At 31.8% G+C, this 13,441-nt stretch overlaps 1 protein-coding gene across 1 annotated transcript; it reads right to left on the bottom strand.

The window, feature by feature from the left end:
- Positions 1 to 3,892: 3,892 nt before the first annotated feature.
- Positions 3,893 to 5,763, bottom strand: LOC103311895 (putative nuclease HARBI1). Its single transcript, XM_008191730.1, has 5 exons — positions 5,528 to 5,763; positions 5,271 to 5,400; positions 5,111 to 5,192; positions 4,010 to 4,613; positions 3,893 to 3,917 (listed from the first exon to the last, which is right to left on the bottom strand). Exons 1-5 carry the CDS (start codon positions 5,761 to 5,763, stop codon positions 3,893 to 3,895), a joined length of 1,077 nt encoding a protein of 358 aa, XP_008189952.1.
- Between the last annotated feature and the right edge of the window lie 7,678 nt (positions 5,764 to 13,441).

Here is a 13,441-nt window from a genome sequence, read left to right as displayed (position 1 = left end):
AAAAGTCTAAAAGTGTTTATAATTATCACCTATCTTTCTCATCCACGACTCAAGACAACGACGAACGTGCGACGTCGTTAAATAATTATTGTATTAGTGTTCAACGTGTCCTGCACGGCGATCACTACATGGTTTTCAAAAAGCTTAATAGCTTTTCGGTAGGGGATTTCTATGACTTTCGTTATGACGGGATTTTTCGTTGTATCGGTATTCGTTGTAACGGGAACTTACTGTATATTAAAAAAGGGTGATAAAATATTGAAGACTAAACATTTACTTAAAAACATAAAAAAATATCTTGAACGAGAACCAACGAATAGTACTTTGGAAACAAGTATGGGTGTTGAGTGTCTAGATACTTTAAAAATCCAGGACCAAAAAAGATATTTCAACCCCGTTGGAAAACACTGGCAACAGGCTAAGTGTAGGGCACTTAAACTTGTATTGAAACAAAGTTTGGAGAGTAATTTAAAAATCAAAATGTTAAATCATCCTTGTGCGACACAAAAAATTATTGGCGATGGAAATTGTCTTTTCAGAGCTTTTTCTTACGCTGTAACTGGTACTGAAGAACAGCATGTAATCATCAGGCAAAACATAGCCACTGTAATATAAAAAAAACTAATGATTAACAATGATTTAACTATTAATAATAACTTTTTATTTATTTTAGATTGTAAATACAAATCAAAAAATTATGAAATATGTGGGTGGAGAAGAAAAACTGCAAACATATTTAAAACAAAACCAAATAGAAAGTGAAGGTATGTAAATATTATTCATTCCAAATCAGTAGATACTAGTATACAACCATTAATACAACTTATTTATGATTGTAATAGGAGTTTGGGGTACTGATACCGAAATATTTGCTGCTGCTATTTATTTTAAAACATCAATATATGTTTTCAGTACTCAAACACACACTTGGCAGCTCTTTAGTCAAAATATTAATCTAAAATACCAACCAAAACGTAGAGAAAAATGTTTGTACTTAATAAATCAAAATAATACCCACTATGAACTAGTCACCGATGTCACTGAAGATATTGAATAAGTTCCTAATTAATTAGGTACCTACCAGCTACATGATTTTTATTTTTACTTTTGTACTGGACTTGTCTGCTTCTTGCGCAGAGCCCTTTAATTAATATATATTTTATGTTGTTATTGTTAAAATATTACTTCTTTATTTTTAATTTGTATTCATTTATTTTTTGTTAGTTTTTTGTCTTAAGTTTGTTTTAACAGTTTTTCATTTTCATATTTTGTTTCTTTAAATTGACTTGTGACTTGTCTGCTTCTTGCGCAGAGCCCTTTAATTAATATACATATATTTTATGTTGTTATTGTTAACATATAATTTATTTATTTATTAATACAACATATTAATATATTACTATGTTATGTATAATGTTATAAATATTTAATTGGTCAATTTTTTTTCACAGTTTTATTTTAAGGTTTTTTTTAAATATTATATTCTATCAAAATGAAAGTTAATATGTATAAAAACTATATTTTGTATTACTAAACAATATAGGTACTTTTAACTATATGGATGTTAATGTTATAATATTGTATTGTTGTTTAAAATCTTTATAATAATAATAATAATAATAATAAAAAAAAACTTTGATTACCTAATTAGATTAAAACAAGATAATTTAACTGATAATATGTAAAAGTAAAAAGTAATTTTGATAGATTTTGGCATAAAACAATCATCTTATTACAGAAATCTAAGTGCCGATTTCACCAAATATGCTTTAATCGTGGTTACAGTAATCAAGATTACAAGTTAATCGTGATTAAATTAGATTTGCATTTCACCATGCTAATCACGGTTCCACAAATCACGATTACGGTAACCGTGATTAACTCTACTAACCGCGATTAGAGGTACTATCACAGAATTCTGTGGGTACTATCAAACAGCTGTGGCCTACGATAATGTGATAATAGTAAAATCAGCATCTTTAATCTTTATTGGACATTGGTTATTTATTATAGTCCATTGACCTACGACCATCGTAGCATCGTAAGCATCGTTTTATTTGAATCATTGCGCACTCCGCTGTTTTTTTAACTTTTGTTTGGTCATTTTTATTTGTTTTAAATATGGAAACTGTAAAGAGGAAACGAGAGCGTACTTTCGACAACTCGGAAAAACGTATGTTTTTAGAGATTATCACTCGACACTTTAGTGTGATCGAGTCAAAAAAGACTGATGGTGTAAATATGAAACTGAAGAGCCAAAAGTGGAACAGAATTGCTGAAGAATTTGCCGCAGCATCATCAACATGTCATAGAGACTCTCAGAGTTTAAAAACGCTGTGGGACAACCTTAAGAGAAAGGCGAAGATGGCAATTGCTGCGCAAGCAGATAACATATACGGCACAGGTAATATATCTACACGTCATACAACATGTACATTGTACACATTTTTGTAAACAAATGTACGGTTTTTACAGGAGGAGGTAAAGCTAAGACAATTTTAGCCGATCCTGTAGTCGAAACAGTTGTGGGGCTAATTCGACCACATGTCGAAGCCTTTGATAACATGTTTGATGACAACGCAGACTTCGAAAGTCAAATAATCACAGGCAAGTTAATTTGCTTATGAATACTATTATTATTTTAATTGTAGTTACATTATTTACTAATATTAATATGTTTAATATGTAGATAAGTCATTATCAGCACCTGTGACTGAAGACGTGGAAAATCAAATGGATGAAGAAGATGAGGATGAAAGATCTCTGATGGAAAAAGAAAACAACATGACATTAGGACATGATTGGTCGCAGTATAGCCCTGCTATGTTGAAGGCTCCAGTGTCTACTGCTCTCCGCCAGCCTTCACAAACATTAACTCAGCCACTAACCCATGCAGGCAGGATTCCACTCATCACCAACACATTGGTGGAAATGCAGTCCCCTGTTCCAGCAACTCCAATAGTCACCAGTAAACTTAAAAGTCCAAGAGACAGTAAAAATGTTGTGTCCCGAAGAAGACCAGTCTTATCCACATCGGCTTCGCAGACTCTTCTTGAAACTAGAGTCGCTATACTTAATTCAGCAAGTATGAATGCTAATGAAGAACATGAATTAGAAATAGAGATATTACAACTCAAAAAAAAGCAGGAAGAAGAGAAGCTAAAACAGGAAGAGATGAAAACTGAATTGATAAGAATTCAGATAGAGAGAGAAACTGGAGTGCAATGGTTGTTTGCTAAAGATGACTCAAAGTAAAGTTTTAAACATATTTTAAATTTATATAAGTCTGACTTTGTTGTGTTCTATTATCATATTAAACAATTATTATTATTTAAAAACTATTTAGACTGTTTGCAGTTTGCAAAAAAATATTTATGTGATAAAAGATTTTTATGAATAAGATATATTGTTTTTGTTTATATTATTTGTTTTAAAATTTTAACTACCAGTTGTTGTTTTTTCATTTCAAATTAATTTGAGTGAAAAAATTGTTTTATTTTTTAAATTGTGTACACATGTATACATTATAATATATTATAATTTTGGTAAACTTATTAAATAAATATATATTGCGTACAATTATCTACTATTATTTTTTAATCATACTCTAGTTTCAGTCGTACAGATTTTAATTAAAATCTTATTATTTATCCAATTTTCTAAAATCCTCTTTTTTTTTCATATCAAGTTGAAATATAATAAATTTGTTTTAATACAAGATAGGAATTGATTAAATAAAACAAAAGTTGAGTAGTGTATTGGATTTCTATTTTAATATTATAAATAGACAGTAAACAATAATAAATACACAACAAAAAAAAAAATAAATATGTATACACATGAAATGTATGTATTATACAACATATTTATATTACAACTGGGGATGGAAGTATTATTGTTGATCCTGTGCAGCCAATCTGAGTATGCAACAAAATAAATAAATAAATAGTTAGTATTTAATAAATATACAGGTATACTATAGGTATAGGTATATATAATTTTCATTTACCTCTCAAAATGACTGTCAATTAACACCTGCCGTTCACGATTTTGGTGTGTTAACCTACGCTGTGTGGGGTTTGGTATGTCCATATATTCATTTGGGATGTCGTCCTGGGCAAGTATTTCTTCCCAAGGAGCAGGTAGTATAATTTCAAGTCCTCTAGGGACTTCCTCTCCTGCTCTACGGGCAATATTATTTAATACTAATGTCGCAGTGATAATAGGAAAAACACGTTTAAGTTTCACTCTTAGCCCCAAAGCCATGATGGGAAAACGTCGTTTCCAAACACCAAAGAATCTTTCTATTGGATTCCTTGTCCGGATTTGCGACTCATTGTACAATTGTTCGGCTGGTGTATGGCATTCGTGGAGTGGTGTCATCATGTAACTAGTGCAGGCGTAGCCACTATTTCCTACTAATAGTGCATCTCCATACACTCCTTGCTCGAACAAAGCTCTTCTTTTACTTTCTCGAAAAATTCTTGAGTCATGAGTGCTTCCATCATACCTTGCAACTACATCCATAACCTCCAGATTTGCATTACATATTGCCTGGACATTCAATGAATAGTACCCTTTTCTATTCCTAAAACGCTCTGCAGTATCTCCACCTAAAAATCAAAATGACCACTTATGTTTAATTCAAAAATTCAAATTACCTTTAGAAAGCTCTGTTTACTAGTACCTAACATAAGCTTAAATCACAGGGGTTTTTAACACCTTCAAACTTAAAGTTTACCCCCTTAATATTTATAAATTGTATTGTATTGTATTGTATTATATTGTATTGTAAATATGTTTTGTTGCCACTTTATAGACAATTTAGTATAGGGAGTGAGAGAGGAAGAGCCCCTAATGAATACTTGACATTGGTAAGAGCACTAAATAGATTTTTGAAAACCTGACGCCTATGTCACTAATAAAATATATCTGATATATGGCAAACATTTTTGTTTTTGTAATTTACTTTTATTTTAAAGGCTCAAGGGGGTCTGATGATTATCTGTTATATTGTGTTTGCTAGTGCTTATAAGGACCACAATGTTTAGGAACAATTTGAGTCTATGACTAGTACTAGTAAAAAGGCATGATAAGTATTGGAAGTTACCTGGTGATTGCCATAATTTAATATGAGTGCAGTCAATGGCACCAACAACTCTCGGGAACTTGGCTCTTCGGTAAAATTCCAACTGTGTCCGTCAAATTTCCTCTGGGTTATCAGGAAAATGAATGTACTGACTACGTAGAAGCGCAATAGCACAGCTAACCTTGTGTACTATTCTATTCATCGTTGAGGAACTAAAGCCACAGAGATCCCCCCCAGTGGTTTGGAAGCACCCAGTTGCATAATAGCGAAGAGTACATAGTAACTGATTTATTGGAGAAATACAGTTATTCCTGTTGAAAAGTAAAAATATATTAGAATTTAGTACTTACATATTATAATAGATAGCTTTAAATTTTGGTACTGGTACCTACCTATGTATTTCTTGTATAAGTATTTTCTAATAACACATTTACTAACCTATCAGTTTCAAATTCGAGTGCATCCTCTATTTTCTCCAGCATCGACAGAACTGTTAGCTTGCTTAATCTGTACCTGGTAACAAAATCGGTGTCGTCCATAGTGTCGAAGTCTTCAGCTCTTTCTCGAATCCATCTAGGACGACGGATTGCGAAGATGATAAACTCATCTTCGTTATCTTCGTCGTCGTTATCTTCAAAAGCAATATTCATTACACGTTCCCTAGCACGATGCATTGAATATGAAATAATAACAGACACAAATGAATCAAATTCGAATCTCCAAGTACGACTAGAGTTTTTAATTTTACGAATTTTTTTATGCTTATCAAAAACAATAAAACAAGCTGATAAGGAAACTAATTGTGATTAACGACGTTAATCGGCCGAAATCGGGCAGTTAGTTCTTAACCGTGATTACGTAGCGTTTATGCTTAACCGGGTATGGTGAAATCCATAATCTCTGGTTACCAGTGTCAATCGTGATTAAGATGAGTTAACCGTGATTAACTGTGTTGGTGAAATCGGCCCTAACACAATTTAAATGCTAGGAACCTAATGTCAGAGTTAGAATGAAAAAAACCAAAGAGATACATGTGCCTATGATACTGATAATAATTAATGAGTATAATTTAAAATGTAGATAGATATTAGTAGGTACCTATATATCTGTAGGTATATAAAAAAAGGGTTTTTTGGTAAGGTACTAAAGAAGTATTATTTTGTGAAATCAGTTAGTCAATTAGGTTAAAAATTAAAATCTAAAAATGTTGGAGAAAGTATAAAATAATAGTTGTTAGATATTTAATATAAATTATGTTAGATTAATTTAAAATGAATATATTGAAGCGCTCCCTGTAAGCTAAGCTTGTGATGGGGAAGCAGTCCTAATCAATTTATTTTGAAATAAATTATTAGTACTAATTTAAAATACAAAATAAACTAATTTTGTAATACAATAATCAGGTGGATTAAGAATAAAAATAAAATAGGTACCTACCTACTTATATATTATATTTAAAATGTAAATAGCATTTACATAATTTATAATATTTAAAATTACAATATGGAAATTGAAGAATAGATATATCCAAACGCCTAACATGATTTTTCAAATATTTCAAACTATAATAATTGTGTACATTAATATTTAACGCTTGACATTATTTCAAACCTCTATATAAAACACCAATTTGGAGAAAAACTTTATTGCAATAATATGGAAATTGTAGATTAATATTGTCTATGTTTGATTCTTGTATCATGTTATTGGTCAAGTGTGGGAATTAAATGTTTATTTATTGATAAAATTTATATTAATTGGTTTTTACTCACATAGACCATGATATACCTACCTTGGCAATTGCTGGTAAATAACTATTTTACTATAATATAATGGTACTTGTAGTACCATAGTCAAAAATTGATGTGTTAGGACACGCGGTGGGCACTTTGTTGTAAAAAAAAAACTGGAAAATTTAGAATCTTAATGCATGCGTTGAAAATCGCATTGATCATTTAAATTAATACTAAAATATTATTACGGCCCTTTATAATATAAGTAGTAGAAGTACTTACAATTTATCACAATTATATATTATACTGTGGCTCTAGTGCGATTGCCGGTCGTCGTTGATGTCGTGTTGCATTGGGGAGAACCGCACTAGCCCAGCATACGCTTGAATCTGACTCCGTTGCAGAAGGTACATAGGTACCTACATAGGTTTAAGGTAGGTAAAATAATGAGTAAACACACTGTTTAATTGTGACGCGTTGCGTCGAGAGTTGTTTATTGTACGAAACGAAATATACACATGGTCGTACGCATGACAAATAAGTAGGTACATTGGTCGAGTGGTCGGGTTGACAGAATCGGTAGTGCTCGTAGTACGCGCGATCGACGGAGCGTTCGGTAACATCGGAAAGACGAGGACGTCGTCGGGACATGAATTCAGTTGACGTGACAAGCGGAGGTGCGCGATGACCGTCAAGGACGTCACTATTCGGCTCGTTGGGGTGTCGGTTGACGAAATCATGGCGTTGGGCGTGATCGAGAATCGAACGGAACGTGCGGCCCGGTCGAGTGCTGTGAGCAAATAAAACGCTGGCCGGTAGACGCGAGATCGTAAAGGCAAAGGAACATAAATATAATTACATATAAGTTGTACAACAAAATAAATCACAAATATAAAACAAATAGGTCCACTGAGCGGATGGTAACGAAAAGGCGGGATAAACGTGGTGATTCGGGCCCTGTATCGCCACAATACCATAAGGCGAATTATTCACGCCCTAACAACACAAATTATTCTTATGGAAGTACTTGGGAACACCCAATTAGGAATATGAGTAGTTAATAGGAAGTTCCTATCAGTTCCCGGGTGTTTAACCGGAAGCCATCAGACTGTGCCTGCATATGCTGAATGTCCATAGTTGGGTATGATACAAAGGTAGCAAATCCCAGCTAGCTTCCTGTTTCCTACCAATAAAAAGGTCTTGGATATTTATATTATGAATTCCAAAAAGAATCCTGTTTTCTGTCCAAATACTCTTTTTAGAATTGTATAAAAATTAATATTAATATGTATATTTTATTGTTTGATTTCTACGCTATACATTAATGTATACATGTAAAAATCTTCGGTGGGACATACTGGATTAGCAACTTATATTTTAATTTCCCAGGATAGGTTTTTTAACTTAACATTGTTAAAATAATAACTCTGAAAACTGTTCAGGTAGAAACTTTCAAGTTTCAACATAATATTATAATATATGTAATATATGCAGAATGCATGATAGGTATATCTCTGTCATACAGACACAATAATAATTATAATACAAGTAATAACCATTAATCATAAAACAACATCAACCATGAATATTAGTAATAAAACCCAAGTAATAAAATGAACAGTTATATATTACATATTTGTAGTAATAAAAACAATATATTATGTATATATTGATAATTATTAATTAAATATAACTGAATGACAATGAATATAATTAGGTAATACATTTATTATTAAAAATGAATGTATAAATATATAATATTATATATGTATATAAATTTAGCTGTGTTTGGAGTTATACCTGTATGTATTATATAGAAATTTTATTTAAGTCAAAATAATTAATATTTTAAATGATAAACAGTTATAATTTTAAAAATCAATACTGCACTAAATTTTTAAAAACCAATGCATGTTTAAATATTAAAAAAAACATTTATTATATTATTTATTATACATATAGCTATAGCTCTATATCACATAGAGGTTAGGTATGGTTAGGTTCACACACAATAATAAAATTACAATACTTAGAAATACTGACCACAGTTACATTTATCTTTAGTAATAGTGCTACTCTGGGTACTTTTTACCATTTGAGCTGAATTTGAACTTTTTAGACCTAAAAATAAGATATATAAACCAAAAATATTATTTTATAATAAAATTTCCTTTATTGTATAGAAATCATACAACAATTTCACATTTAATTAAATTGTGGGTTTGCTATAGTATAAAATTCCACAAGAATTTTTTTTTTTTTGTTTGTCTGTGTTAAAAATGTAAAGGTGAAAAATTTAACTGTTACAATAACCATGTGTTATAATATAAGATAATATAAACTATAAAATAAGTATTTTTCTTAGGTTTAAAGTATCAGAAATAAGTTGTACAAAGTATCATATTTATAATGCCATGTTAGTTCAATATTATAACACTATTAACACAGGTAGCTGCTATATTTGTAGGTTTAGGAGATGAGCATCGTACATCACATTCAGCTATATCTTCGCTAAATACATTATACTGCCTACTCATTCGGTCATAATAATGTTTAACTGAGTATTCACACGATAGTCGTCAATCTTGTCTGGAAATTGTATAATGTTGACTCTTTTAAGTTTCAGAACCTTTAACAAAAATAAAACTATTAAAACATTGTAAATTGTACATAAAGATTAAATTTAAAGCTTGCCTGATTGATGTGAATTAGAAAATATTGGTACTGCTGAGAGAGATAAGAGTATTAAATGATCCCATTTGTGAACTTTTTTTTGCATTTTTTTCTTTAAAATTAATTTTCTTGGAAATGAAGTCAATTTTTTATTTCTTTGGTTTTAATAATGTGACATTTCTGTTGTATTAAATTGTGTATGACATTTGATGCGTCTTTTTTCTTTGGCATTAGAGAGATTATCATCTGTAATGCACGAATCATCAGTATTTTCTAAACGGAATAATTTGTTTTTAGCTTTCACAAAATCATTTAAGTATAAGTTATTAACAATAAATTATTTTAGCAACTATACATATAACATACATACCATCTGAACCCCAAATATGCTTAATATTATATATTTCCCAATTGTTCTTTGGTTGCTCTAAATTTTTAACCATGATAATATCATATTTTTTGTGTACATTAGGACCATTTCCTAAATCATTAGGATAGTTACACTTGGTATTATTTTCTAATAACCAAGATTTTGGTACAATTTGGATGCCATCACCAAACTCGATAATCCAATACTGTCTAGAGCAGGTAATAATTATTTATTATATATTATATTATTATTTATAATATTATCTATGATCAAAATAGTAAGTAAATATTTAAAGTTAAAAACAAATATATTTATTATATTTTCAATTTTTTTTAGGTATACATCTGGATATATAAATTAATAATACAAATTAATATAGTAATTAATATTATATGATACGGAGATAAGCTATAGGTTATTTACTAAAATTATAATACTATAAATATTATTTACATTTATTTAAATTAAAACAAAATAAAGATTATTGTTATAAGGACTGTATTTCTTCGGTGTCTTTATGTAGTAATAGAAATACAACCTTCCACATTGGAGAACCAGAGCAATATATAAAACCTTTATTTATGATATCTGAAACCATCCATGCCTTTCTTCTAGATAATTTAGACACTTTGTATATATCTAATAGTGAAGATTTACATGGAATGGTGTATAAATCTATTTTTTTTTTTAAATATTCTTTTCCTATTATAATTTGGCTTCTATTGTCCTTACTGAATGCTACATTTTCAATTAAAACAATACTTCCATTAGCCAAAATACAACAGTTATTTTTTATATGTCAACGGTCCGGATTCGTGAGGATATTCAAACTTAAATCTATAGTCATCATCACAAGACACATATTTGATTTATGATTATTTAATTCACCGAGTCTTTTAACAATTTGTTGCAATGGTCTATCAAATTTGCAAACTAATTTTTTTATTTGTTGCATGCAATTTTAAAATTTGAAAGTACTGAAGTTGTCTAAATGACCAAAATGACGAACATTTTTAGTTATGTGTAAAAGACATGTTATGGCTAATAAATTGGTGTCCGTACAAATTTCCAAATGTTACAACGTAATGTTTCAACAGATTTTCAGCGTATTGAACAAACACAGGTTGTTTACACAAACGTTTTGAACACAAAATAGTAATTGGTACATGCAGTGTAAGAAAATTTGAATATATGTCAATTGATACAACATTCATTAGAGCCACAGGACCCGTGTACAAATGTACAATAGCAATTGCCTAAACTCAGTTGCTTTCCATTGTTTGAACATCAAAAGAGATCGCGGTTTTCTATATAACTCAAATGGAACAAAACATTTTATATTTTCAAGAAAATTGAATATTTGTTGAACTTGAACAGGACGAATATTAACATTATATCTACGAGACTTTATCCAAAGCATTATAATTTTTTTCATCACAACGAGGCATACTAAATGTAGGTAATCAAGAGGGACATTAGTTACAAGGTTCATTCCTAGAATGGATTGAAGTGCACTTATTTCTATGTCCATTAAATGGTAATTGTGATCTGTACGAAATGCAAAATCAGCATATGATCTGAGTGGTCCACTGCAATCTGGGAAGCATACTCTATTGTCGGTCCGTGCTCCGTGAACATCACACTTTGTACAACTATAAAAAACACTATGTCCTTTTACATTTAATAGTAATGATTTTGCAGGCGCATCGGCACAAATCATGTTAGTACATAATATAATTTTTTATTGAAATCGTGGTGAGTTCCAATGACAAAGACATAATATGACTTAAAAATGGATCATAATATAGGTCATACTTCACTTCTACTTGACCTAGATAGAGGTAATCCATCTATATGAACCATCAGTGCTAACGTATCAATCTTTTTTACCGAATTCATATCTAAACCATGACTAAATAAATAGGCATGATCACCAAAAAAAACAATTTTTCCTATTACTGCGCATTTTCCCCAGACATGGCAAAAACAGTATAATTCCTATACAATTGTAATGTGAATAACATTTTTTTCTATAATATTAGTGTTTCTTCCAAGTCTGAGGAATTATAATATATGTATAAAATATGCTTGCAGTAATCTAGTGATCATGGCTGTTTATTTAGTCGCGATCTAAACTTTTCGAATATTTTATAAGTCCAATTTCTATACCAATGTGAGCATACTGTCCAGGTGAGACACTTTTCGTAGACGTTGCAGCGTCGTGGTCACGGCCCATTGTTTCCACCATGCGCCGGAAGATGTTTTCGTCGAAAACTTCGACCCGAACGTTTCATAGATATTTATCAACCTTAATCTAAACCCCCGAGTTAGAAGCTCGGTAGCCTATACCACGCCTCCCAGAGGCATCACCGAGGTGATCGACCCACTCTTCTCGAGGTAGCGGTCAAAATCTCCAACACCCTAGTCCCCGAAGGTTTCGGTGTGTCCGCGTCCCAGACGCCGGTCCCAACTGGCCAGTTCCCTTTCAGTCGTCTCTTAGAAGCAGAGAATACTGGAGTCGTATTCTGTCACCGGCCCCGACTCCAGGGCCGTACCTCGCTTCCCTGACGCATGTGCTAGGCCCTACCAGAGCGCACATGAGCGTGCTCCCCGTTTCTGACACTTTCTCCGTCCTTTGCACATTCGGAGCACCCCATGTCTAGAGCCTACCACTCATAGTGATGCCTCACGGTAGTGGTGGCTGCGCTCCGGTACCGCGGTTATCCGCTGTTATCTGTCCGTTCTATCTTTCAGGCTGTCCTTTGCAAATTTTCTTAGCGCTTCATAGAGTCTACGCGATCGGAGAAAGACTCCATCTTCAGGGGGCCATACTTCGCCATCCCTAAGCAGTGCAGCTTTTAGCTCTTTTCTCTGTTCTTCTGTGCGTCTGCACCTCAGGAACACATGGGCAACTGTCTCCGAGCCCCCGAGGGCACACTCGCACGTAGGTGAGTCGACTAATCTGAAACTGTGTAACTTGCCACGGAAGTCGCCGTGTCCCGTCAGCATTTGTGTCGTATAGTAATCCATCTCCATCGGTAGATTGTATCTTTCAATGACCGATTTTGTTCGATTTGGGCTTTTAAATTCTACTAGGGGCTTCTACTTGGGCTAGGCGTTTTAAACATGGGCTTCAAAATCTACACGTGTTTTATACAATGGAGTAGCTAATTCCAAAGGTGTTGTACTTAAATAAATAAGATGAACTCAATAATATGCCCTCAATAATCAACAATAAATATAATCTCCACAATAATCTCAATAATTCACAATAACTCTCAATATAATATGCCCTTTAATAATTCACAAAATAATCTTCAACAATAATCAATGAATGCCCTTTATTAATTCACAAAATAATCTTCAATAATAATCAATAAATGCCCTTTAATAACTTCAATAATAATTTAATAATACGCCCTTCTATATTTTAATTATTTTCCCTAAATACGATGGACCAATAGACCAAAGGAGGCGGTTATATAAAATATGCTTACAAAATTGCTGTATTCATCTCGTTGCTTGATCTCTTTCGTCGTAGTTGAATTGTAACAAAAGTTCGGTCTTCCCAGAGTC

This window comes from Acyrthosiphon pisum, unplaced genomic scaffold (assembly GCF_005508785.2).
Source record: "Acyrthosiphon pisum isolate AL4f unplaced genomic scaffold, pea_aphid_22Mar2018_4r6ur Scaffold_21930;HRSCAF=25302, whole genome shotgun sequence".
Classification (NCBI taxonomy): Eukaryota; Metazoa; Arthropoda; class Insecta; order Hemiptera; family Aphididae; genus Acyrthosiphon; species Acyrthosiphon pisum.
This window is presented reverse-complemented; position numbering and strand designations above follow the sequence as displayed.